The 24,700-nt window shown below is 49.6% G+C and overlaps 1 protein-coding gene across 1 annotated transcript in view; it reads left to right on the forward strand.

Annotated features, from left to right (window-relative positions):
- LOC130297964 (uncharacterized) overlaps positions 1-24,700 on the forward strand; it is an 80,794-nt gene that overhangs the window by 27,621 nt on the left and 28,473 nt on the right. The window contains exons 11-12 of the mRNA XM_056550836.1: positions 5,909-6,112; positions 8,678-8,975. Coding sequence (XP_056406811.1) covers positions 5,909-6,112; positions 8,678-8,975 — 502 coding nt within the window. The remainder of the gene's footprint in view (positions 1-5,908; positions 6,113-8,677; positions 8,976-24,700) is intronic.

Genomic DNA, 24,700 nt, shown 5'->3' on the forward strand with positions numbered 1-24,700 from the left:
GGGATCCGGGTCTTCAGGGACGAGGTAAGTACCGGGGCCGGTCCCCAGCACTCCCCCGTCCCCCGCCGCGTCCTCCGGTCTTCCTCCTGTCCTCTCCGGACTTCAAGGGGCCGGGCAGGACGGGAGGAAGTAACCGCCCCCCCCCCCTTGCGATTGGTTGGTTAGTTAACCGACAGATCGCAGGGGATAGGAGGAGGGGGCCGGCTTGCCACCTCGCTCCTATTCTTTAGCATGGTCCTGGCTGTCTGTGACAGCCGGGATCATGCAAAATTACCGGGCGGTCGGGTCCCAGAGACCCGATCAGCCCGGTATCGCCGCAGATCGCACATGGCCCCCCTCTGCGTTTGCCCTGGATGCCTGCTGAAGGATTTCAGCAGGCATCCGGTTCCGATCTCTGCCCGGCGAAGAACATGAAGAATATTAAAATATATTTTACATCTCTGATGATTCTTTAGTTTGAGTTTAGTACCGTAATAAAAATAATTTCCCATATTCTGAATATTAATAAAGCTTCTCCTTTTTTTCTCTTCTTTTACCAGTCCTGATTTACCTATAAAACATTTTCCACATTCTGAAAACAATCATGGCTTCTCTTCTGTGTGCCTTCTTACATGTTTAAGTAGATATGATTTATTTACAAAACATTGCCCACATTCTGAACATGAATATGGCTTCTCTCCTCTGTGACTTCATAAATGTTTAACCAAATCCCATTTAATTGTAAAACATTTCCCACATTCTGAACATGGAAATGGCTTTTCTCCTCTGTGACTTCTTTCATGTATAATGAGATTTGATTTACATTTCTCATACTCTGAGCATGAATAAGGCTTCTCTCCAGTGTGACTTCTCTCATGGGCAACTAGTTTGCTTAGTTATAAAACGCATCCCACATTCTGAACACGAATATGGCTTCTCTCCTCTGTGCCTTCTCTCATGTGTATTAAGAGTTGTTTTGTCTGCAAAACAGTTCCCACATTCTGAACATGAATACGGTTTGTATTTGTTAAAGGTTTGTATTTGTTAAAGGGGTTCTCCGACATAAGATGATTTTAGTAATTAAGTGTCGTACAGTAATGGACATGCTTACTGAGGATCTGTGCTTGTTGTTAAATGTCCTGTGTTCCCCCTTACACTGCTGGTAGATTTTGGCTACTTCCTGTTTCTGTGGCCTCTTCCAGACTACAATTCCCAGGATCCTTTGTTTTAAGGTTGGAGATGACTTATTTCCCTCCTAAACATTGTTTGCCCCACCCTTTGCAGAACAGCCACGCTCCCTTTAATCACATGACTTTCCTGACATCACCTTACACACAAGCTATATATCTGTGATGATGATGAATGCACATGTGCGCGGGTAACGTCATCAGGGGGGCTGGCTTCACGAACAACAGATGGCGCAGCCAAGCCCCCTTTCAGCACCTGACTTGTATTGTCTCGGGCCACACAGCAAACTGGGAAAGGTCCAAGACAACACTTTATAGGCTGCAGAAAATGAACTTATGGGGAAAAGGAAGACAAATTCTAAACCAGACACGGAACACAGGTAAGTGAAGTATATTAGTAACTAGACAAACTTTACTGCCCCCCTGTCACACAAAGAACCAAAAATCCCGGAATACCCCTTTAAATCCAGAAGTGGCACCAATAGGAAGTAGGTGCCACAGATGCTGCTAGACATCTTATCCCCGATCTCCCTAAGCACCTCCCACTGCCAGTGGTTGTGATGTAATTGCCACGCCCCCTCGTGACATGTCCATGGGAGGGGGCGTGGCATGATGTCACAAGGGGGGCGTGATGTCACAATCACGGCCTCCAGCTCAGAGCTTAATACCATTAAGGCTTAAAGGTGTACTCTGCCCCTAGACATTTTATCCCCTATCCAAAGCATCAGTTTCAGGTTTGTTCCAAGTTTCTACGTCTCTTTAAATATTTTCTGTCATTCCTGATCTCAGCCAACGATTCCTGATTTCCTTCACTCTCCAATCTCTGCCTGGTACTACCTATGTAAGGTCGCTCCTCCTCTGGTGCCTGATTGTAGTTCACTAATAGTGACAGTGTCTGGTCTTTGCCTTCTATTGTGACCCTGCCTCTGTCTGACCCCTCTGCCTGTGCTCTGCTACGCTACCTCCACCTACATCATCAGCTTGCCACTCCTGCCTGTATCCCAGGTTCTTGGCACCAGGGACCTTACCGGGACCACTCTTGTAATGTAGTGTAAATGGGATTTTATAATAAACAAAGGACGTTTATAGCAAAAGGGGCTGTATCCGGAGTTTAATAAAACAGAAGGGAATAAATGCAATTTAAAATTGTTTATTTTATCAACCCCATTACTTTTGTATACTGAATATACATATACATATATATATATATATATATATATATATATATATATATTTTAAAGAGGTTAATATGTCCACATAAAAAAATGGCTTCTCTTCTCTGTTACTCTTTAGTTTTAATAAGATATTTTTCACATTTTGAACGAGAATATGGTTTCACTCCTGTGTGACTTTTCTTATGTATTACAAGATGCGATTTACGTGTAAAAGATTTCTCACATTCAGAACATAAATATGCCTTCTCCCCTGTGTGGCTTCTGGAATGTCTAATAAGACTTGATTTATCTGTGAAATACTTCCCACATTTTGAACATAAATATGGTGTCTCCCTTTTGTGAGTTCTCTCATGTCTAACAAGACTTGATTTATCTGTAAAACGTTTTCCACATTCTGAATATGAATGTGGCTTTTCTCCTGCGTGACATCTCTCATGTACAGCAAGATATGATTTACGTGTAAAAAATGTCCCACATATCGGGCATGGATATGGCTTTACTCCTGTGTGACATGTTTCATGTCTAACACAAGTTGCTTTATCTGTAAAACATTTCCCACATTCTGAGCATGAATACGGCTTCTCTCCTGTGTGATTTCTCTCATGGATTACAAGCTGTGCTTTACTTAAAAAACATTTCCCACATTCAGAACATGGATATGGCTTTTCTCCAGTGTGACTTCTTGCATGTGTAATAAGCTCTGATCTATATAAAAAAAACATCTTCCACATTCTGAACATGAATATGGCTTCTCTCCTGTGTGATTTCTTCTGTGTGTATAAATAGCTGTTTTTGTAAACCATTTCCCACATTCATCACATTGAATCCTTTTTTGCTCTGTCCTTGTGGTGCCAATGTGTGGTTGGTGAGGAGAAGGTTCCCCATGATCAGGGGGATTATTATAGGATAGATCTGGATGGACATTAGGGGTAAGGAGGTCTTCTCCTGAGGAGCGCTCCATGATCTCTCCATCTTCTCCTGAGGAGCACTTCATGATCTCTCCATCTTCTCCTGAGGAGCGCTCCATGATCTCTCCATCTTCTCCTGAGGAGCACTTCATGATCTCTCCATCTTGTCCTGAGGAGCGCTCCATGATCTCTCCATCTTGTCCTGAGGAGCGCTCCATGATCTCTCCATCTTCTCCTGAGGAGCACTTCATGATCTCTCCATCTTCTCCTTTATCACACACAGATAACATGAAGTTTCCCTCAGAATTCTTACTGGGATTTTCTGTTGGGGTTAAAATGGATTAAATTTTTTTTCCAAAATTGACACCATTCTATCTAACTGAAAACATTCATGCAGCTTTTACAGTGACCCCTCGACCTACGATGGCCCCGACATACCATATATATACAGTGACCCCCCGACCTACGATGGCCCCGACATACGATCATTTCAGCATACGATCGCTCTCAGAGGCCATCACATGGTGAAGGCAGCATCAACATACGATGCTTTTTTATGTCGGGGCCATCGCATAAACGGCTATGCTGCAGCGCAGACTGCTTCAGCTGCCGCTGGATAGCCGTTTACGGTGCCCCGTGTGGTCCGCTGATGATCACTTACCTGTCCTTGGGGCTCCGGCGCGTCCTCTTCGGGATCCTCTGCATCGTCGGCGCTATCCATCAACGTCATCATGTCGCTGCGCACGCCGTCCCGTCATCCAATACGAGCGGCGTGCGTAGCGACATGATGGAGACGACGGAGAGCGCGGTTGCCGGGGAAGCAGAGGCCTTACCGGAGCGTCGGGGACACCTCGGGGACGCGGCGACAGCGATGGACGGCGGCATCTCGGGCAGTGGTGACGAGCGGCGACGGTCCAGAGCGGCGGGGTCAGGTGAGTACAACTTTCTCTAACAGTGGTCTACAACCTACGGACCTCCAGATGTTGCAAAACTACAACACCCAGCATGCCCGGACAGCCAACGGCTGTCCGGGCATGCTGGGTGTTGTAGTTTTGCAATATCTGGAGGTCCGCAGGTTGTAGACCACTGTCCTATACTTTACATTGCACGGATCCCTCAACATACGATGGTTTCAACAAACGATGGTCTGTTTGGAATGGATTATCATCGTATGTTGAGGGACCACTGTATATTATATATATATATATCAATTGTTTTATAGTGTGTATAAATTGGGTTATAGTATATACAAAAGAAAAAAAAAAAAAAAAAAGACATATGCAGGTAGCTATCGCCAATCAAGAGGTGTGGGCAACTGGCCAATCATATCCGTCCTTAGCTTTCACACCCTCTTGAGCCGGCTTATTTAAGCAGCACTCTAATCATTTCCTTCCCGGTGATAAGGAAACGTTCCCTGTTCTCTGGCTCTAGTTTGCTATCCACCCTTATATATCTCGTAATTCTTGCATTCTGTACCACACCGCTCTCTCTGTTACTGACTTGGCTGGTTTGTCCCCGATTATAGGTTTGCTTGTGCATTTCCTGTTAGTGCTCCTATCGCTGTTGTTTGGTAACCCTTTTATGCCCTGACTGTATACCCGACTTTCATACTGTACTGTTGTTACTTTGACTTCGCTATGCCCTGCAACTTAGTAACGTATGGTTCGATGCGCCCTATTAATAAGGACGGAAACCAAAAGGAAGGGACAGAGTCGCAACTCTCTCTGCCCATCTTGGTTGGGAGATCGACAACGAACTGGAATGATAGTAACAGGAGCACAGAGGCGAACCATCAGATTAGAGAAATGGCGCATAGTATAATCTCTTCTGTACTGAGCGGGTTCATATACCGAGCTTAGAGAACTAAACGGCGTCTACACAAATCATTAGAAGGCACCTGCACGACGTGGCCTGGATAGAGAGCTGAGTTGGATATCCCAGCTCAAATTATCCTGTTTTGAGAGTACCCCTAGGCTCCAACTCACCTACCTGGAATCCGGATACTGTGGGACTCCGGTGCTCTTCCAGAGCGGCTGTCGGCAGTGATGGCGGAGCGTTGAGGCGACGGTGATTACCTGTCACTGAGTCCCGCTGGGACTTGTGGTGCTTCGCCTGCTATCGTTGCATCTATGGTGTGCAGCTGTGAATTTTGCTTCTGTTGCCTGGCACTAGTGGAACAGCTGTGACTTGTGGTACTCTGCCTGTTCTAGCTGTCTCTATTGCCAGCTGTGGTGCTTGTCCTCTACATCTCATTTGCGGACTGTGTGTGCTGCTGGGACCTGTGGTGCAGGGCCTATACTTACCTCCAGTTCTCTGCTCTTGTCTGGCGCTGCAGTCATGGGCGGCGTAAGGAGCAAGTCCAAAAAGTCTAAACAAGCTGCTGAGGCCGCCAGGTAGTCCACGGAGGATGATGCTTCTTCTTTGGATAAGGGGCACTCTCAGGCTAGCGGGCACTTCCGGAGAGACTCCTGTATACCTATGCCTTAGGTTTCCAAGGTCTCCGCTCATGCTGTCCAGACTCTTAGGCAATTCTCCAGGCCTCCGGGGGAGCTGGGGCGGGAGTCACCAGAACCATCTCCATCCGCTTGCTGGCTCTCCTAGCCCTGAGCAGTGCTGCTCCCCACACCATATAACCTGTCCTGCTGCATCCATTGACCAGAAGTTTGTGGAGTTGCTTGCGGCCTTTACGTCCTGTCAGATTCTGATGGTTTCCATGGTGGATGAGCTTCCACAAGAGTTTGTGATCCTTCGCCACGAGATGCAAAAATTGTGTGAGCGCACTGACGAGGTGGAGTGCCGAGTCTCTGCGGTTGAGGATACTCTTCAGCCTCTGCATGAGCAGATGGCGTCTTTACAGCGACAAGTTATATGTTTTGGACAGAGCTGATGACATGGAAAGCCGTCTCAGGGGCAATAATATCCGTCTGGTGGGCCTTCCGAAGAAAGCGGACGGCTCAGACCCTGTGGCTTTCTTGGAGTCCGAAATCCTGTCGGCTGATACCTTCTCACCGTACTTCACTGTGGAGAGGGCGTTAAGGGTGCCGGGCAGACAACCTCCCCCACCCCCCCTTCCTGGAGCTCCTCCTAGACAGTTTCTAGAAATTGCTTGACTTTAGAGATCGGGATGCTATCCTTCGAGCTGTTCGAATTAACGGGGAGGTGCGATTTAATGACAGCAGAGTTTCTTTCTACCCAGATTTCTTAGTGGAGCTACGAAAACAAAGAATCAAGGTTCACTGAAGTACGCCTTCACCTCCGTACTTGGGGATATTGTTATGCCATAATGTTTCTGGCTCGCCTCTGGGTGTTGGATGGTGCGTCAACTAGGTTCTTCACGTCTCTGGCTGAAGCACTGCATTGGGTAGATGCAACTCCTCCAGTAGCTTTTTCAGACTGATCAGGTGGCGAGCCTGTGCCAGTTTTCTCCTGTACCCTCTTCTTTAGTTAGGGTAGGGAGTTAGGCCATGGGTTAGGGCCTGCCTGAGTGTATAAGAACTGTGGACTGCTACCTCCTAGATAGGAGTTCCCATTTAGGGGGTTGTGTAGCGAGTTGGCCTACTGAGTCAGTTGGGGTTGGGCAGGTGGGGGTGGGCTGTTTCGGTTGGTGTTCTTGCTACTGCCCATCGGTTAGTGTATAGGGTCTAGGTCTGCACATGTTCTCAGTGTTAGAGTTTTGTTGGGGAAGCTGCTGTTCTTTTTTGCATTTGTTGTCTTGTCTGTTTTGTCTCTTGTTTTTGTGCCCATTCTGTTTGAGTGGATGTGGTTTATGTGCCTGAGGAACCCATCTTGCTGGTTGCCTGCGCTATGCGCTTTTTCCCTTAACCTGTGCTTTATGGAAAAAATGGGGTCACTTAAAGGGGTAGTCCAGTGGTGAAAAACGTATCCCCTATCCTAAGGATAGGGGATAAGTTTGAGATCGCGGGGGGTCCGACCGCTGGGGCCCCCTGCGATCTCTCTGTACGGGGCCCCGGCTCTCCGCCGAGATAGCGGGTGTCGACCCCTGCACGAGGCGGCGGCCGACACGCCCCCTCAATACATCTCTATGGCAGAGCCGGAGATTGCCGAAAGCAGCGCTTCGGCTCTGCCATAGAGTTGTATTGAGGGGGCGTGTCGGCCGCCGCCTCGTGCGGAGGTCGACACGCCCCCTTCCAGCGGGCTGTCGGGGCTCCGTACAGGAGATCGCGGGGGGCCCCAGGGGTCGGACCCCCCGCGATCTGCAACTTATCCCCTATCCTTAGGATAGGGGATAAGTTGCTCACCACTGAATCACCACTGGACTACTCCTTTAAAGTGGTAAGTTGGAATGTCAGGTCTTAATTCCAAATTTAAAAGGGCTCTCTGTCTTGACTTTGTGAAACTACACTCCCCGCATTTTATTTGCTTACAAGAAACCCATATTGTGGGTCAGAAGGTCTTAGGGTGTGAATTGCGAGAGGGTATCACTCTACATCTGCTCATGGGGTGTCTATTTTGGAGTCTAAGTCCCTTCAGTTGGTGGTTTCTCAGGTGGCCTGTGACCAGTTTGGTAAGTTTGTTGTTATTAATTGCTCCTTACATGCCTTTAGTTTTAATGTGGCCTCTGTTTATGTACCTCCCCCCTCAATTCCGTGTGGATGTGTTGGACTGTATTATGGCTAGGCTGTGAACATTTCCCTCTCTTCCTCTTCTTTTCCTATGTGATTTTAATGCGTTCCCAGATCCTCTCCCCTGGAGTGCGGCGTTGTCTCTCACTGATTAGCGCTGGAAGTTTAGCGCTGGAAGCATCCATCTGACCCAGTCTTCTTTTATTCTCCGGTCCATAGTTTTCCAGGATCGATCTTGCATTCTCTTCGGAAGATCTGCTGTTTATGGTACATTACATATACCAGTAGGGGGATCTCTGACCACTCAGCCCTTGTTCTTACTTTGAGATTGGGTCTGGTGAATGCATCCTGGCTGGCTTCAGAAGGAGGTGGTGACGGCTGGGTTACTGGAGGCACCTACCTGTTTTTGGGAACACAATGGTTCGCATCCTAACAAATTGGTGCAATGGAATGCTTATAAGGCTCATGTGAGGGGTGCTTTTATGACTGGGGTGGCGGGACAGAGAGCTGCTTATTCTGCTAGGGAGAGGGCTTTTCAGATTGATATTGGGGTGCTGGAGGCGGTGGGGAGTCTCTCTCCTGAGACGGAGCAGGAGTGGGCTAAGGCGCAGAGGGCTCTCTTAATCCTGCAGAAGGAGAGAGTATAAAAGAGGATGGTGGATAGAGAGGCTGCCCTTTTCGAGTTTGGGGACAAAAATGGGAAGTTGCTGGCGTATTTGGCTAGAGAAAGTAGACGTATGGTTTCCAATCCTTGTATCTGGGGTGTGAATGGGGTGCTGGAGTCTGAACCGATAACTATTGACAGTGTGTTTAGGGATTTTTATAGCTCGTTGTACTCATTCCAGATTACAGATATTCCGATGGGTCTTGTATTCTTTCTAAGAGACTTGTCGCTTACTCCTTTGTTACCGGCTCAGGTGGATGCTTTAGATGCCCCCTTTACTGCGGAGGAGGTTATGCTTGCTATTGCTACTTTACCTAAGGGGAAGACACCGGGTTTGGATGGTATGGTTGGGGACTGGTACAGGATGAATGCGGAGCGACTGGTGCCCATTATGCTGAATCTTTTTAGAGTTGCTTCAGAGTCTGGGATGTTGCCGTACTCTATGCGAGAGGCCCTCATTGTAGTTCTTTCTAAGCCAGGTAAGGATCCGACTCTGCCGGATTCCTACTGTCCCATTTCCCTTCTCAATGTTAATATTAAAATACTGGCTAATTGGCTTAGGAGGGTCATTACTGCTGTCGTTCATCTTGACCAGACAGGGTTTATGCCTGGTAGGGCCATAGATATTAATGTTAAACAATTATAACTTAATATTGCTGAGGGTGAGGTTTCTCCGGGTTATGTAGTTAGTTTACATGTATATAAAGCCTTTGATTTTGTTGAGTGGCATTACCTTTGATGTTTGTTGCGTGTTCTTCGGTTTTGGCTGAAATTTAGAGCATGGGTGCGGTTGTTGTATGATAGCCCTAGGGCTAGGATTTGTACCAATCTGGAGGTTTCAGAGTTGTTTCCATTGAGTAGGGGTACGTGCCAGGGGGGCCCATTGTCGCCCTTTTTGTTTGCTATAGCAGTGGAGCCCCTGGTGGTGGCCATTTGAGCTTCCTGTTCTATATGTGGGTTGAGCAGGGGTTCATTGGAGAAGGTATCCATGTATGCAGAGGATACCCTGGTCTACTTGGCTGATGTGGATGGCTCCTTGGTTTGGTTATTTTTTGGGCCTGTGGGTTAACTGGTCAAAGTCCACTCTGATGCTGTTGTCTCAGGCTGCTGTTCTTCCCCCTTCTTTCCCCAATGGTAACCCCTCCATTACTGTATAATGTCCCAGCAGTGTTCCCTCTCTAATCATCACCAGACACCTCCATTACTGTATAATGTCCCAGCAGTGTCACCTCTCCAGTCATCACCAGACCCCTCCATTACTGTATAATGTCCCAGCAGTGTCACCTCTCCAGTCATCACCAGACCCCTCCATTACTGTATAATGTCCCGGCAGTGTCACCTCTCTAATCATCACCAGACCCCTCCATTACTGTATAATGTCCAGCAGTGTCACCTCTCATCACCAGACCCCTCCATTACTGTATAATGTCCCAGCAGTGTCACCTCTCCAGTCATCACCAGACCCCTCCATTACTGTATAATGTCCCAGCAGTGTCACCTCTCCAGTCATCACCAGACCCCTCCATTACTGTATAATGTCCCAGCAGTGTCACCTCTCCAGTCAGCAGCTCAGTGATCCTGTGGGTGAATTCTAGGATCTTCTTCTCATGTATCAGTGAGTGAGGTGGGGGCTCCATGATGGGGCCCCGGGCCCTGCTCCGTCCTCCTGACTCATGGAGATGGCTGCTGGGGGCCACACACTCCCCCCATGTCTTCTTCACTATGGTGTAATCCTGTGTATGGAGAGAGACAATGAGGGGACTGACCCCAGTATTCCTCCCCCACTACAAAGAGGAGATTGTGCCCCCTGTATAAAGCTCTAGTGAGCACATCTGGAATACTGGGGTCAGTTCTGGAGACCTCACCTACAAAGAGACATCCAGAACATAGAGCGGGGCCAAAGATGGGGGACAACAATGGTGGAAATGTAGATGGGGACAACAATGGTGGAAATGTAGATGGGGACAACAATGGTGGAAATGTAGATGGGGACAACAATGGTGGAAATGTAGATGGTGGACAACAATGGTGGAAATGTAGATGGGGACAACAATGGTGGAAATGTAGATGGGGGGACAACAATGGTGGAAATGTAGATGGGGGGACAACAATGGTGGAAATGTAGATGGGGGGACAACAATGGTGGAAATGTAGATGGGGGGACAACAATGGTGGAAATGTGGGGGGGGACACAACAATGGTGGAAATGTAGATGGGGGGACAACAATGGTGGAAATGTAGATGGGGGGACAACAATGGTGGAAATGTAGATGGGGGGACAACAATGGTGGAAATGTAGACGGGGGAACAACAATGGTGGAAATGTAGATGGGGGAACAACAATGGTGGAAATGTAGATGGGGGACAACAATGGTGGAAATGTAGATAGGGACAACAATGGTGGAAATGTAGATGGGGACAACAATGGTGGAAATGTAGATGGGGACAACAATGGTGGAAATGTAGATGGGGACAACAATGGTGGAAATGTAGATGGGGGGACAACAATGGTGGAAATGTAGATGGGGGACAACAATGGTGGAAATGTAGATGGGGACAACAATGGTGGAAATGTAGATGGGGACAACAATGGTGGAAATGTAGATGGGGGACACAACAATGGTGGAAATGTAGATGGGGACAACAATGGTGGAAATGTAGATGGGGGACAACAATGGTGGAAATGTAGATGGGGGGGGAAAACAATGGTGGAAATGTAGATGGGGGACAACAATGGTGGAAATGTAGATGGAGGACAACAATGGTGGAAATGTAGATGAGGACAACAATGGTGGAAATATAGATGTGGACAACAATGGTGGAAATGTAGATGGGGGACAACAATGGTGGAAATGTAGATGGGGGACAACAATGGTGGAAATGTAGATGAGGACAACAATGGTGGAAATATAGATGTGGACAACAATGGTGGAAATGTAGATGAGGACAACAATGGTGGAAATGTAGATGGGGGACAACAATGGTGGAAATGTAGATGGGGACACAACAATGGTGGAAATGTAGATGGGGACCAACAATGGTGGAAATATAGATGGGGACAACAATGGTGGAAATGTAGATGGGGACAACAATGGTGGAAATGTAGATGGGTCACCTCACCTCTCCGGTCAGCAGGTCGAGGATCTCCAGGGTGAAGTGTAATATTCTCTTAGTCATCTCATTCCTGTCCTTGTCCATCCTTGGGGGTCATTCAGGAGAAGAGGAGACAACTGGATCAGCTGGAGGAGAAGAGGAGACAACTGGATCAGCTGGAGAGGAAGAGGAGACAACTGGATCAGCTGGAGGGGAAGAGGAGACAACTGGATCAGCTGGAGGAGAAGAGGAGACAACTGGATCAGCTGGAGGAGAAGAGGAGACAACTGGATCAGCTGGAGGGGAAGAGGAGACAACTGGATCAGCTGGAGGGGAAGAGGAGACAACTGGATCAGCTGGAGGGGAAGAGGAGACAACTGGATCAGCTGGAGGAGAAGAAGAGACAACTGGATCAGCTGGAGGAGAAGAGGAGACAACTGGATCAGCTGGAGGGGAAGAGGAGACAAGTGGATCAGCTGGAGGGGAAGAGGAGACAACTGGATCAGCTGGAGGGGAAGAGGAGACAACTGGATCAGCTGGAGGGGAAGAGGAGACAACTGGATCAGCTGGAGGGGAAGAGGAGACAAGTGGATCAGCTGGAGGAGAAGAGGAGACAACTGGATCAGCTGGAGGGGAAGAGGAGACAACTGGATCAGCTGGAGGAGAAGAGGAGACAACTGGATCAGCTGGAGGGGAAGAGGAGACAACTGGATCAGCTGGAGGGGAAGAGGAGACAACTGGATCAGCTGGAGGGGAAGAGGAGACAACTGGATCAGCTGGAGGGGAAGAGGAGACAAGTGGATCAGCTGGAGGAGAAGAGGAGACAAGTGGATCAGCTGGAGGGGAAGAGGAGACAACTGGATCAGCTGGAGGAGAAGAGGAGACAACTGGATCAGCTGGAGGGGAAGAGGAGACAACTGGATCAGCTGGAGGAGAAGAGGAGACAACTGGATCAGCTGGAGGAGGAGAAGAGGAGACAACTGGATCAGCTGGAGGAGAAGAGGAGACAACTGGATCAGCTGGAGGAGAAGAGGAGACAACTGGATCAGCTGGAGGGGAAGAGGAGACAACTGGATCAGCTGGAGGGGAAGAGGAGACAACTGGATCAGCTGGAGGGGAAGAGGAGACAACTGGATCAGCTGGAGGGGAAGAGGAGACAACTGGATCAGCTGGAGGGGAAGAGGAGACAACTGGATCAGCTGGAGGAGAAGAGGAGACAACTGGATCAGCTGGAGGGGAAGAGGAGACAACTGGATCAGCTGGAGGGGAAGAGGAGACAACTGGATCAGCTGGAGGAGACAACTGGATCAGCTGGAGGAGAAGAGGAGACAACTGGATCAGCTGGAGGGGATAGTCCTGTTGCTGCCTTTATAGGAGGAGGGGCCCTAAATCACACAGGGGCCACATCACATACACATCCTCAGTAGTGTTGCTCGCGAATATTCGCAATTCGAATATTATTCGCGAATATCGCATATTCGCGAATTCGCGAATTTCGCGAATATAGCGCTATATATTCATAATTACGAATATTCGTTTTTTTTTTTTCTTCACAGTACACATCACAGTGATCATCCCTCTCTGCTTCCAGCTTGTGTGGTGTAAAGAAGGCTGTAATACTACTGTGTGAGACTGACGTGCGAAAATTCGCATATACGATAATTCGCATATGCGAATATTAGTGTATGCTAATTTTCGCATATGCGAATTTACGCGCGTGTTAATTTTGTATATGCCAATATTCACATATGTTAATTTTCGCATACGCGAATATTCGCATATGCGAAAATAAAACGAGAATATAACGAATAAGCGAATATTCGCGAATATATGACGAATATTCGTCCATATATTCGCGAATATTCGCGAATTCGAATATGGCCTATGCCGCTCAACACTAATCCTCAGTATATATTATCTGGTTGATATAAGGTTCTGACAGAGCAGAATGTGGAAACAGGAGACTGAGATCTCTTCATATATATCTGTAGTTACTGCTGAGCTCCGCCCACCGCTGTCACATGACCATCTTCACAGGTCCTTCATCCACAATATCTCCTATCCTGCTGAGTACCGCCCCTATCTATCCCGGTCACATGATTGTGACGTCACCAGCAGGTCCTGGTCGCAGTCACTGCTGTTGTGTGGAGATTCTCTGCTCCTCAGTATAAGGTAAGAATTCTATAGGATTATATTAGGATTCTATAGGATTTCATTAGGATTCTATAGGATTTCATTAGGATTTCATTAGGATTCTATAGGATTTCATTAGGATTCTATAGGATTTCATTAGGATTCTATAGGATTTCATTAGGATTCTATAGGATTTCATTAGGATTCTATAGGGTTTCATTAGGATTCTATAGGGTTTCATTAGGATTCTATAGGGTTTCATTAGGATTCTATAGGGTTTCATTAGGATTCTATAGGGTTTCATTAGGATTCTATAGGATTTCATTAGGATTCTATAGGATTTCATAGGATTCTATAGGATTTCATTAGGATTCTATAGGATTTCATTAGGATTCTATAGGATTTCATTAGGATTCTATAGGGTTTCATTAGGATTCTATAGGGTTTCATTAGGATTCTATAGGGTTTCATTAGGATTCTATAGGATTTCATTAGGATTCTATAGGGTTTCATTAGGATTCTATAGGGTTTCATTAGGATTCTATAGGATTACATTAGGATTCTATAGGATTTCATTAAGATTCTATAGGGTTTCATAGGATTCTATAGTATTTCATTAGGATTCTATAGGATTCTATAGGATTCTATAGGGTTTCATCAGGAGATTTTATATTTTTATTAGAATTTTCAGTATATAAAATACAATATAAGTGGACAGAGGTTAATGGGAACAGGAGAACTACGGGATTGAGAATTTTATCCCCTATCCTAAGGATAGGGAATAAGTTTTAGATCGCGGGGGGTCCAACCGCTGGGGCCCCCCGTGATCTCACGTATGGGGGCCCCGGCTCTCTGCATAGAGAGCGCGTGTTGACCACCGCACGAAGCAGCGGCTGACACGCCCCCTCCATTTACTGCTATGGGAATACGAAGTGCTGCCTTCGGCAATTCGGCTCTCCCATAGCAGTGTATGGAGGGGGCGTGTCAGCCGCTGCTTCGTGCGGTGGTCAACACGCCCTGTCTAACCAGAGATACGGTCTGAGGTGAAAAATTAAAGGGGTAGTCCAGTGGTGAAAAACGTATCCCCTATCCTAAGGATAGGGGATAAGTTTGAGATTGCGGGGGGTCCGACCGCTGGGGCCCCCTGCGATCTCTCTGTACGGGGGCCAGGCTCTCCGGCCAGACAGCGGGTGTCGACCATCGCACGAAGCGGTGGCCAACATGCCCCCTCAATACATCGCTATGGCAGAGCCGGAGATTGCCGAAGGCAGCGCTCCGCCTCTGCCATAGAGTTGTATTGAGGGGGGCGTGCCGGGGCCCCATACAGGAGATCACGGGGGCCCCAGCAGTCGGAACCCCCGCGATCTGCAACTTATCCCCTATCCTTAGGATAGGGGATAAGTTGTTCACCACTGGACTACTCCGTTAAGACCTGTGAAAAAATTGGACCGCCCCTTTCCGAAGTTTGCCGAAGCTAGAAGGGGGAGGAGCAAGTGTGCCGAAGCTACAGCGGGGAGGAGTGGGGGCAGAGAGTGGAGGAGCGAGGGCAGAGCCATGGGTTTGATCATTTCACCGCACATCTGCAGATATTTAAGCCACGCCCCCTCACCCCCCTCCCGGAGGATGGAGAGCGCCAGAGCGCAGCTCTGTACAGTGGTCCCTCAACATACGATGGTTATTCGTTACAAACGACCCATCATTTGTCGAATCCATCGTATGTTGAGGGATCTGTGCAATGTAAAGTATAGGAAGTTATACTCACCTGTCCCCGCCGCTCCGGACCGCGTCCTCACCGCTCCCGGTGCTGTCCCGCTGCTCCGGCGTCTTCTTCAGGATCCTCCGGCTTCTTCCGCATCTTCTGCAGAGTCCGGACCTCGCTTTCTGGTGACGTAATAACAACGCCGAAAAGTGAGGCCCGGACAAGATGCAGAAGACGCCGGAGGATCGCGAAGTGGACCCGGAGCAGCAGGGATAGGTAAGTGAACCTGTCCGGGATGCTTAAACTTCTATCCGACAGCAGCGTAAGCATTTTGCGCTGTTGGATAGCAGTTAATGCGATGGCCCCGACATATAAAAGCATCGTATGGCGATTTTATCATATGTCGGGGCCATCGCATGTCGGGGGGGTTACTGTACAATACAAGACAGTGCAGGGGGAGAATGAGGATGCACACAGCTCCTCCCCCCTCCCCTCCTGCTCTGTACACACAGGACCTAAGATATCACGGGGAGGTTTGATGATATCACGGGGTAAAGCTCCTCCCCCCCCCTCCCCCCCCCCCCCCCCCCCCCCGCTCAGTACACACAGGACCTAAGATATCACGGGGAGGTTTGATGTTATCACAGGGTAAAGCTCCTCCCCCCCGCTCTGTACACACAGGACCTAATATATCACGGGGAGGTTTGATGTTATCACGGGGTAAAGCCCCCCCCCCCCCCCCCGCTCTGTACACACAGGACCTAAGATATCACGGGGAGGTTTGATGTTATCACGGGGTAAAGCTCCAAGCCCCCCCCCCCCCGCTCTGTACACACAGGACCTAAGATATCACGGGGAAGTTTGATGTTATCACGGGGTAAAGCTCCTCCCCCCCCCTCCGCTCTGTACACACAGGACCTAAGATATCACGGGGAGGTTTGATGTTATCACGGGGTAAAGCTCCTCCCCCCCCGCTCTGTACACACAGGACCTAAGATATCACGGGGAGGTTTGATGTTATCACGGGGTAAAGCTCCTCCCCCCCCCGCTCTGTACACACAGGACCTAAGATATCACGGGGAGGTTTGATGTTATCACGGGGTAAAGCTCCTCCCCCCCCGCTCTGTACACACAGGACCTAAGATATCACGGGGAGGTTTGATGTTATCACGGGGTAAAGCTCCTCCCCCCCCCCGCTCTGTACACACAGGACCTAAGATATCACGGGGAGGTTTGATGATATCACGGGGTAAAGCTCCTCCCCCCCCCCCCCCGCGCTCTGTACACACAGGACCTAAGATATCACGGGGAGGTTTGATGTTATCACGGGGTAAAGCTCCTCCCCCCCCCCCCCCCGCTCTGTACACACAGGACCTAAGATATCACGGGGAGGTTTGATGTTATCACGGGGGAAACACAGAGCGGGGGAGGGGAGAGGGGACATGCAGAGCTCCTCCATAATGACTGCTGTGTCTGAGGAGACACTGGGGATGAGAGGACATAATACACGGGATGAATAGACTGCAGGGGAATAAATATCATACTGGGGATGATTTCTATGTGGGAGGGGTTGGGCTACTGAATGACACATGCTGGGAGTTGTAGTCCCTGCTATGTGTGAATATGTCAGTGTTTCCCAACCAGGGCATGCTGGGAGTTGTAGTCCCTGCTATGTGTGTATATGTCAGTGTTTCCCAACCAGGGCATGCTGGGAGTAGTAGTTTTGTAACATCAGTAGGCACCCTGGTTGGGAAACGCTGGTGTATGAACTCCAACTCCCAGGAGAATACTGATACAATATAGGTGTTGGTGAACTACAATCCCCAGGAGACTACAGAGATACAATATAGGTGTTGGTGAACTACAACCCCCAGGAGACTACTGAGATACAATATAGGTGTTGGTGAACTACAGCTCCCAGGAGACTACTGTGATACAATATAGGTGTTGGTGAACTACAACTCCCAGGAGACTACTGAGATACAATATAGGTGTTGGTGAACTACAACCCCCAGGAGACTACTTAGATACAATATAGGTGTTGGTGAACTACAGCTCCCAGGAGACTACTGTGATACAATATAGGTGTTGGTGAACTACAGCTCCCAGGAGACTACTGTGATACAATATAGGTGTTGGTGAACTACAACCCCCAGGAGACTACTGTGATACAATATAGGTGTTGGTGAACTACAACTCCCAGGAGACTACAGAGATACAATATAGGTGTTGGTGAACTACAACCCCCAGAAGACTCGGGGTCCATACAGGGAAGCAGAGATGCACGGGGTTCATACAGGGAAGCAGAGATGTACAGGGTTCATACTAGGGATCGACCGATATCGGTTTTTTAGGGCCGATACCGATAATCGGTGGAGGTTAGGGCTGATAGCCGATAACTTATACCGATATTCCGGTATAAGTTATCGGCTATTTATCCCCCCTCGGCACCGCTGCAGGTCATTGATTTAAAGCGGGCGCTTTAAATCAATGCACTGCAGTGGCTTTTGTGGTGCCATAGGCCGCCGCCACAACCCACTTCTCTCCCCTACCTGTCAGGGTGGTCCGGCCCATCCATCCTTCCTTCCTGTAGTGTCCGGCGGCATTCCGGGTGGAGGGTGAACCGGTCCGGGCTGTCCTTCTTCTCCGGGGGTCATCTTCTCCACTCCGGGCAGGCTCCAGCCTAGTACGCTGCATAGACGCCGCTGCGCAGTGACGCCGTGCGCAGCGACGCACCTGACGTCACAGCGTAGCGTCGTCTATGCAGCGTACTAGGCCGGAGCCTGCCCGGAGTGGAGAAGAGGACCCCCGGAGAAAGACAGCCCGGAACGGTGCACCCTCCACCCGGAATGGCGCCGGACACTACAGGAAGGATGGATGGATGGGCCGGACCACCCCCATTACGGGTAAGTTTATTTATTTTATTTTTTTATTGACTCGGAGGGTGGGGGAGGGGCCCGACCGGTATAGCGGTATGGGCAAAAATTCATACCAGTATACTGCCCAGCACTACGGTGGGGGGTGCGACGCGATGGGTCGGGGAGGAGTCGCGGTGCGGTGGGGGTGGGGGGGATCCTGGGGTCGCGGTGCGGTGGGGGTGGTGGGGGGCCTGCGGTCGCGGGGCTGTGCGGGGGGCGGGGCATTATCGGCTTATCGGCAAGGTAATTGCCGATACCGATAATGCCCAAAATCTTGATTATCGGCCGATAATATCGGCCATACCGATAATCGGTCGATCCCTAGTTCATACAGGGAAGCAGAGATGCACGGGGTCTATACAGGGAAGCAGAGATGTACGGGGTTCATACAGGGAAGCAGAGATGTACAGGGTTCATACAGGGAAGCAGAGATGTACGGGGTTCATACAGGGAAGCAGAGATGCACGAGGTTCATACAGGGAAGCAGAGATGCTCGGGGTTCATACAGGGAAGCAGAGATGCTCGGGGTTCATACAGGGAAGCAGAGATGCACGAGGTTCATACAGGGAAGCAGAGATGCTCGGGGTTCATACAGGGAAGCAGAGATGCTCGGGGTTCATACAGGGAAGCAGAGATGCACAGGGTTCATACAGGGAAGCAGAGATGCACGGGGTTCATACAGGGAAGCAGAGATGTACGGGGTTCATACAGGGAAGCAGAGATGTACGGGGTCCATACAGGGAAGCAGAGATGTACGGGGTTCATACAGGGAAGCAGAGATGCACGGGGATCATACAGGGAAGCAGAGATGCACGGGGTCCATACAGGGAAGCAGAGATGTACGGGGTTCATACAGGGAAGCAGAGATGCACGGGGATCATACAGGGAAGCAGAGATGCACGGGGTCCGTACAGGGAAGCAGAGATGCACGGGGTCCGTACAGGGAAGCAGAGATGCACGGGGTTCATACAGGGAAGCAGAGATGTACAGGGTTCATACAGGGAAGCAGAGATGCACGGGGTCCATACAGAGAAGCAGAGATGTACGGGGTTAATTCAGGGAAGCAGAGATGCACGGGGTTCATACAGGGAAGCAGAGATGTACAGGGTTCATACAGGGAAGCAGAGATGCACGGGGATCATACAGGGAAGCAGAGATGTACGGGGTTCATACAGGGAAGCAGAGATGCACGGGGTTCGTACAGGGAAGCAGAGATGCTCGGGGTTCATACAGGGAAGCAGAGATGCACGGGGTCCATACAGGGAAGCAGAGATGCTCGGGGTCCATACAGGGAAGCAGAGATGCACGGGGTTCATACAGGGAAGCAGAAATGCACGGGGTTCATACAGGGAAGAAGAGATGCACGGGGTTCATACAGGGAAGCAGAGATGTACGGGGGTCTATACAGGGAAGCAGAGATGTACGAGGTTCATACAGGGAAGCAGAGATGTACAGGGTTCATACAGGGAAGCAGTGATGTACAGGGTTCATACAGGGAAGCAGAGATGCACGGGGTTCGTACAGGGAAGCAGAGATGTACAGGTATCATACAGGGAAGCAGAGATGTACGGGGTTCATACAGGGAAGCAGAGATGTACAGGGTTCATACAGGGAAGCAGAGATGCAGGGGGTTCGTACAGGGAAGCAGAGATGCTCTGGGTTCGTACAGGGAAGCAGAGATGCTCGGGGTTTGTACAGAGTCTTCATCTCAGCGTTCATTGCACAGCAGCTTCGAGAGAAATTCATGTCAGGAGGGACGTACAGGAGAAATAACTCTGTAGTCTGTACATTGTCATCCAGGAGAAATAACTCTGTAGTCCGTACAGCTTCATCCAGGGGAAATTGAGGAGGAGAAAACAGATTTTGGCGGCGGACGCCACATTAACACTTCACCTGCAGAATTCTGTGAGTGGAGTTTTATTAAATCATTAACCTGTCTAGGACCAAGGGCGTACCTGTACGCCCTCATGGTTTATGTTCACCACTGGTAACCGGGAGGTGAAGGGAACGGGAGGCCTGCTGAAATCGTTCAGAAGACATTCCGTGCCAATGCATAATGCCTGGGGGGCTCTTGAGCCCCCCCCCCCTTGTCAATTCAGACCGGAGATTGGCAGCGATTCCAGGTCATATGTGTCTCCGGTGACCCGGTAAATAAGGGTGTTTGGGGCTGTCCAAAACAGCTTCAATCACCCTGAAGTGATAGGAGTGAGGTGGCAGCGGTGCCACCCCACCCAGCTCTGCTATTGGTTGGTCAGAAGCGACCGACCAATAGCAGATTGTGGAGGTGGCGCGAGGCTTAAAGTTCTGTCCCCCTGCTCTGCCCACCCATGGTAGTCCGGGCAGAGTGGCGGAACTGTGATGTGAGCAGCGGTGGAGGTCCTCCTCAAGTGGTGGCAGGCGGCGATCGTGCTGTTGGGGGGGGAACCAGGAGGTGAGTAGTTACCTAGCAACATCTGAAGGGCCACAGTTTGGAGATCACTGTACAATGGTCTCTAAATTGTGGCCATTAAGATCTTGCATAACTACAACTCCCAGCATGCACGAACAGCTTTCTGGGCATGCTGAGAGTTGTATATGCATGCCTCCAGCTGTTGCATCTCTACAACACCCAGCATTCCCTTTGGCTATCAGTTCATGCTGGGAGTTGTAGTTTTGCGACAGCTGGAGGCACACTGGTGGGTAAACACTCAGGTTCTGTTACCTAACTGCGTGTTTTCTCACCAGTGCCTCCAGCTGTCGCAAAACTACAACTCCCAGCATGAACTGATAGCCAAAGGGAATGCTGGGTGTTGTAGAGATGCAACAGCTGGAGGCATGCATATACAACTCTCAGCATGCCCAGAAAGCTGTTCGTTCATGCTGGGAGTTGTAGTTATGCAAGATCTTAATGGCCACAATTTAGAGACCATTGTACAGTGATCTCCAAACTGTGGCCCTTCAGATGTTGCTAGGTAACTACTCACCTCCTGGTTCCCCCCCCAACAGCACGATCGCCGCCTGCCACTGCTTGAGGAGGACCTCCACCGCTGCTCACATCACAGTTCTGCCACTCTGCCCGGACTACCATGGGTGGGCAGAGCAGGGGGACAGAACTTTAACCCTCGCGCCACCTCCACAATCTGCTATTGGTCGGTCGCTTCTGACCAACCAATAGCAGAGATGGGTGGGGTGGCACCGCCGCCACCTCACTCCTATCACTTCAGGGTGATTGAAGCTGTTTTGGACAGCCCCGAACACCATTATTTACCGGGTCACCGGAGACACATATGACCTGAAATCGCTCAAGAACCCCCCCAGGCATTATGCATTGGCACGGAATGTCTTCTGAACGATTTCAGCAGGCCTCCCGTTCCCTTCACCTCCCGGTTACCAGTGGTGAACATAAACCATGAGGGCGTACAGGTACGCCCTTGGTCCTAGACAGGTTAATGATTTAATAAAACTCCACTCACAGAATTCTGCAGGTGAAGTGTTAATGTGGCGTCCGCCGCCAAAATCTGTTTTCTCCTCCTCAATTTCCCCTGGATGAAGCTGTACGGACTACAGAGTTATTTCTCCTGTACGTCCCTCCTGACATGAATTTCTCTCGAAGCTGCTGTGCAATGAACGCTGACATGAAGACTCTGTACAAACCCCGAGCATCTCTGCTTCCCTGTACAAACCCCGAGCATCTCTGCTTCCCTGTACGAACCCCGTGCATCTCTGCTTCCCTGTATGAACCCCGTACATCTCTGCTTCCCTGTATGAGCCCCGTGCATCTCTGCTTCCCTGTATGAACCCCGTGCATCTCTGCTTCCCTGTATGAACCCCGTGCATCTCTGCTTCCCTGTATGGACCCCGTGCATCTCTGCTTCCCTGTATTAACCCCGTGCATCTCTGCTTCCCTGTATGAACCCCGTGCATCTCTGCTTCCCTGTATGGACCCCGTGCATCTCTGCTTCCCTGTACGAACCCCGTGCATCTCTGCTTCCCTGTATGAACCCCCGTGCATCTCTGCTTCCCTGTATGAACCCTGTGCATCTCTGCTTCCCTGTATGAACCCTGTGCATCTCTGCTTCCCTGTATGGACCCCGTGCATCTCTGCTTCCCTGTATGGACCCCGTGCATCTCTGCTTCCCTGTATGGACCCCGTGCATCTCTGCTTCCCTGTATGAACCCTGTGCATCTCTGCTTCCCTGTATGAACCCTGTGCATCTCTGCTTCCCTGTATGGACCCCGTGCATCTCTGCTTCCCTGTATGGACCCCGTGCATCTCTGCTTCCCTGTATGGACCCCGTGCATCTCTGCTTCCCTGTATGGACCCCGTGCATCTCTGCTTCCCTGTATGGACCCCGTGCATCTCTGCTTCCCTGTATGAACCCCGTACATCTCTGCTTCCCTGTATGAACCCCGTGCATCTCTGCTTCCCTGTATGAACCCCGTGCATCTCTGCTTCCCTGTATGAACCCCGTACATCTCTGCTTCCCTGTATGAACCCCGTGCATCTCTGCTTCCCTGTATGAACCCCGTGCATCTCTGCTTCCCTGTATGGACCCCGTGCATCTCTGCTTCCCTGTATGAACCCCGTGCATCTCTGCTTCCCTGTATGAACCCCGTACATCTCTGCTATCCTGTATGAACCCCGTTCATCTCTGCTATCCTGTATGAACCCTGTACATCTCTGCTTCCCTGTATGAACCCTGTGCATCTTCTTCCCTGTATGAACCCCGTACATCTCTGCTTCCCTGTACGGACCCCGTACATCTCTGCTTCCCTGTATTGACCCCGAGCATCTCTGCTTCCCTGTATGGACCCCGAGCATCTCTGCTTCCCTGTATGAACCCCGTGCATCTCTGCTTCCCTGTATGAACCCCATGCATCTCTGCTTCCCTGTATGAACCCCGTGCATCTCTGCTTCCCTGTATGGACCCCGTGCATCTCTGCTTCCCTGTATGAACTCCGTACATCTCTGCTTCCCTGTATGAACCCTGTGCATCTCTGCTTCCCTGTATGAACCCCGTACATCTCTGCTTCCCTGTATGAACCCTGTGCATCTCTGCTTCCCTGTATGAACCCCGTGCATCTCTGCTTCCCTGTATGAACCCCGTACATCTCTGCTTCCCTGTATGAACCCCGTGCATCTCTGCTTCCCTGTATGAACCCTGTGCATCTCTGCTTCCCTGTATGAACCCCGTACATCTCTGCTTCCCTGTATGAACCCCGTACATCTCTGCTTCCCTGTATGAACCCCGTGCATCTCTGCTTCCCTGTATGAACCCTGTGCATCTCTGCTTCCCTGTATGAACCCTGTGCATCTCTGCTTCCCTGTATGAACCCCGTACATCTCTGCTTCCCTGTATGAACCCTGTGCATCTCTGCTTCCCTGTATGAACCCTGTGCATCTCTGCTTCCCTGTATGAACCCCGTACATCTCTGCTTCCCTGTATGAACCCTGTGCATCTCTGCTTCCCTGTATGAACCCCGTGCATCTCTGCTTCCCTGTATGAACCCCGTACATCTCTGCTTCCCTGTATGAACCCGGTGCATCTCTGCTTCCCTGTATGAACCCTGTGCATCTCTGCTTCCCTGTATGAACCCCGTACATCTCTGCTTCCCTGTATGAACCCCGTACATCTCTGCTTCCCTGTATGAACCCCGTGCATCTCTGCTTCCCTGTATGAACCCTGTGCATCTCTGCTTCCCTGTATGAACCCTGTGCATCTCTGCTTCCCTGTATGAACCCCGTACATCTCTGCTTCCCTGTATGAACCCCGTACATCTCTGCTTCCCTGTATGAACCCTGTACATCTCTGCTTCCCTGTATGAACCCCGTGACTCTCTGCTTCCCTGTATGAACCCCGTACATCTCTGCTTCCCTGTATGGACCCGTGCATCTCTGCTTCCCTGTATGGACCCCGTGCATCTCTGCTTCCCTGTAAGAACGCTTACATATAAATACACAGGGTTCATACAGTGATGTTCATGTCCTGTACAAACCCCATTCATTTCTATGTCCTCTTTATGGGGCTAATGATCACCCCATGAAAAAGCAGAAGCAGCCCGTGCAATCCGTCCTCCCCCTTGCAGCCCGAGGAAATCTGCGTTATACACAGCACACTAATATATATATACAGCGTTATACACAGCACACTAATTATATATATATATATATATATATATACAGCGTTATACACAGAGCACACTAATATATATAAAATATACAGCGTAATACACAGCACACTAATATATATACAGCGTTATACACAGAGCACACTAATATATATAAAATATACAGCGTAATACACAGCACACTAATATATATATACAGCGTTATACACAGAGCACACTAATATATATAAAATATACAGAGTTATACACAGCA

Source organism: Hyla sarda (assembly GCF_029499605.1).
Source record: "Hyla sarda isolate aHylSar1 chromosome 1 unlocalized genomic scaffold, aHylSar1.hap1 SUPER_1_unloc_12, whole genome shotgun sequence".
NCBI lineage: Eukaryota > Metazoa > Chordata > Amphibia > Anura > Hylidae > Hyla > Hyla sarda.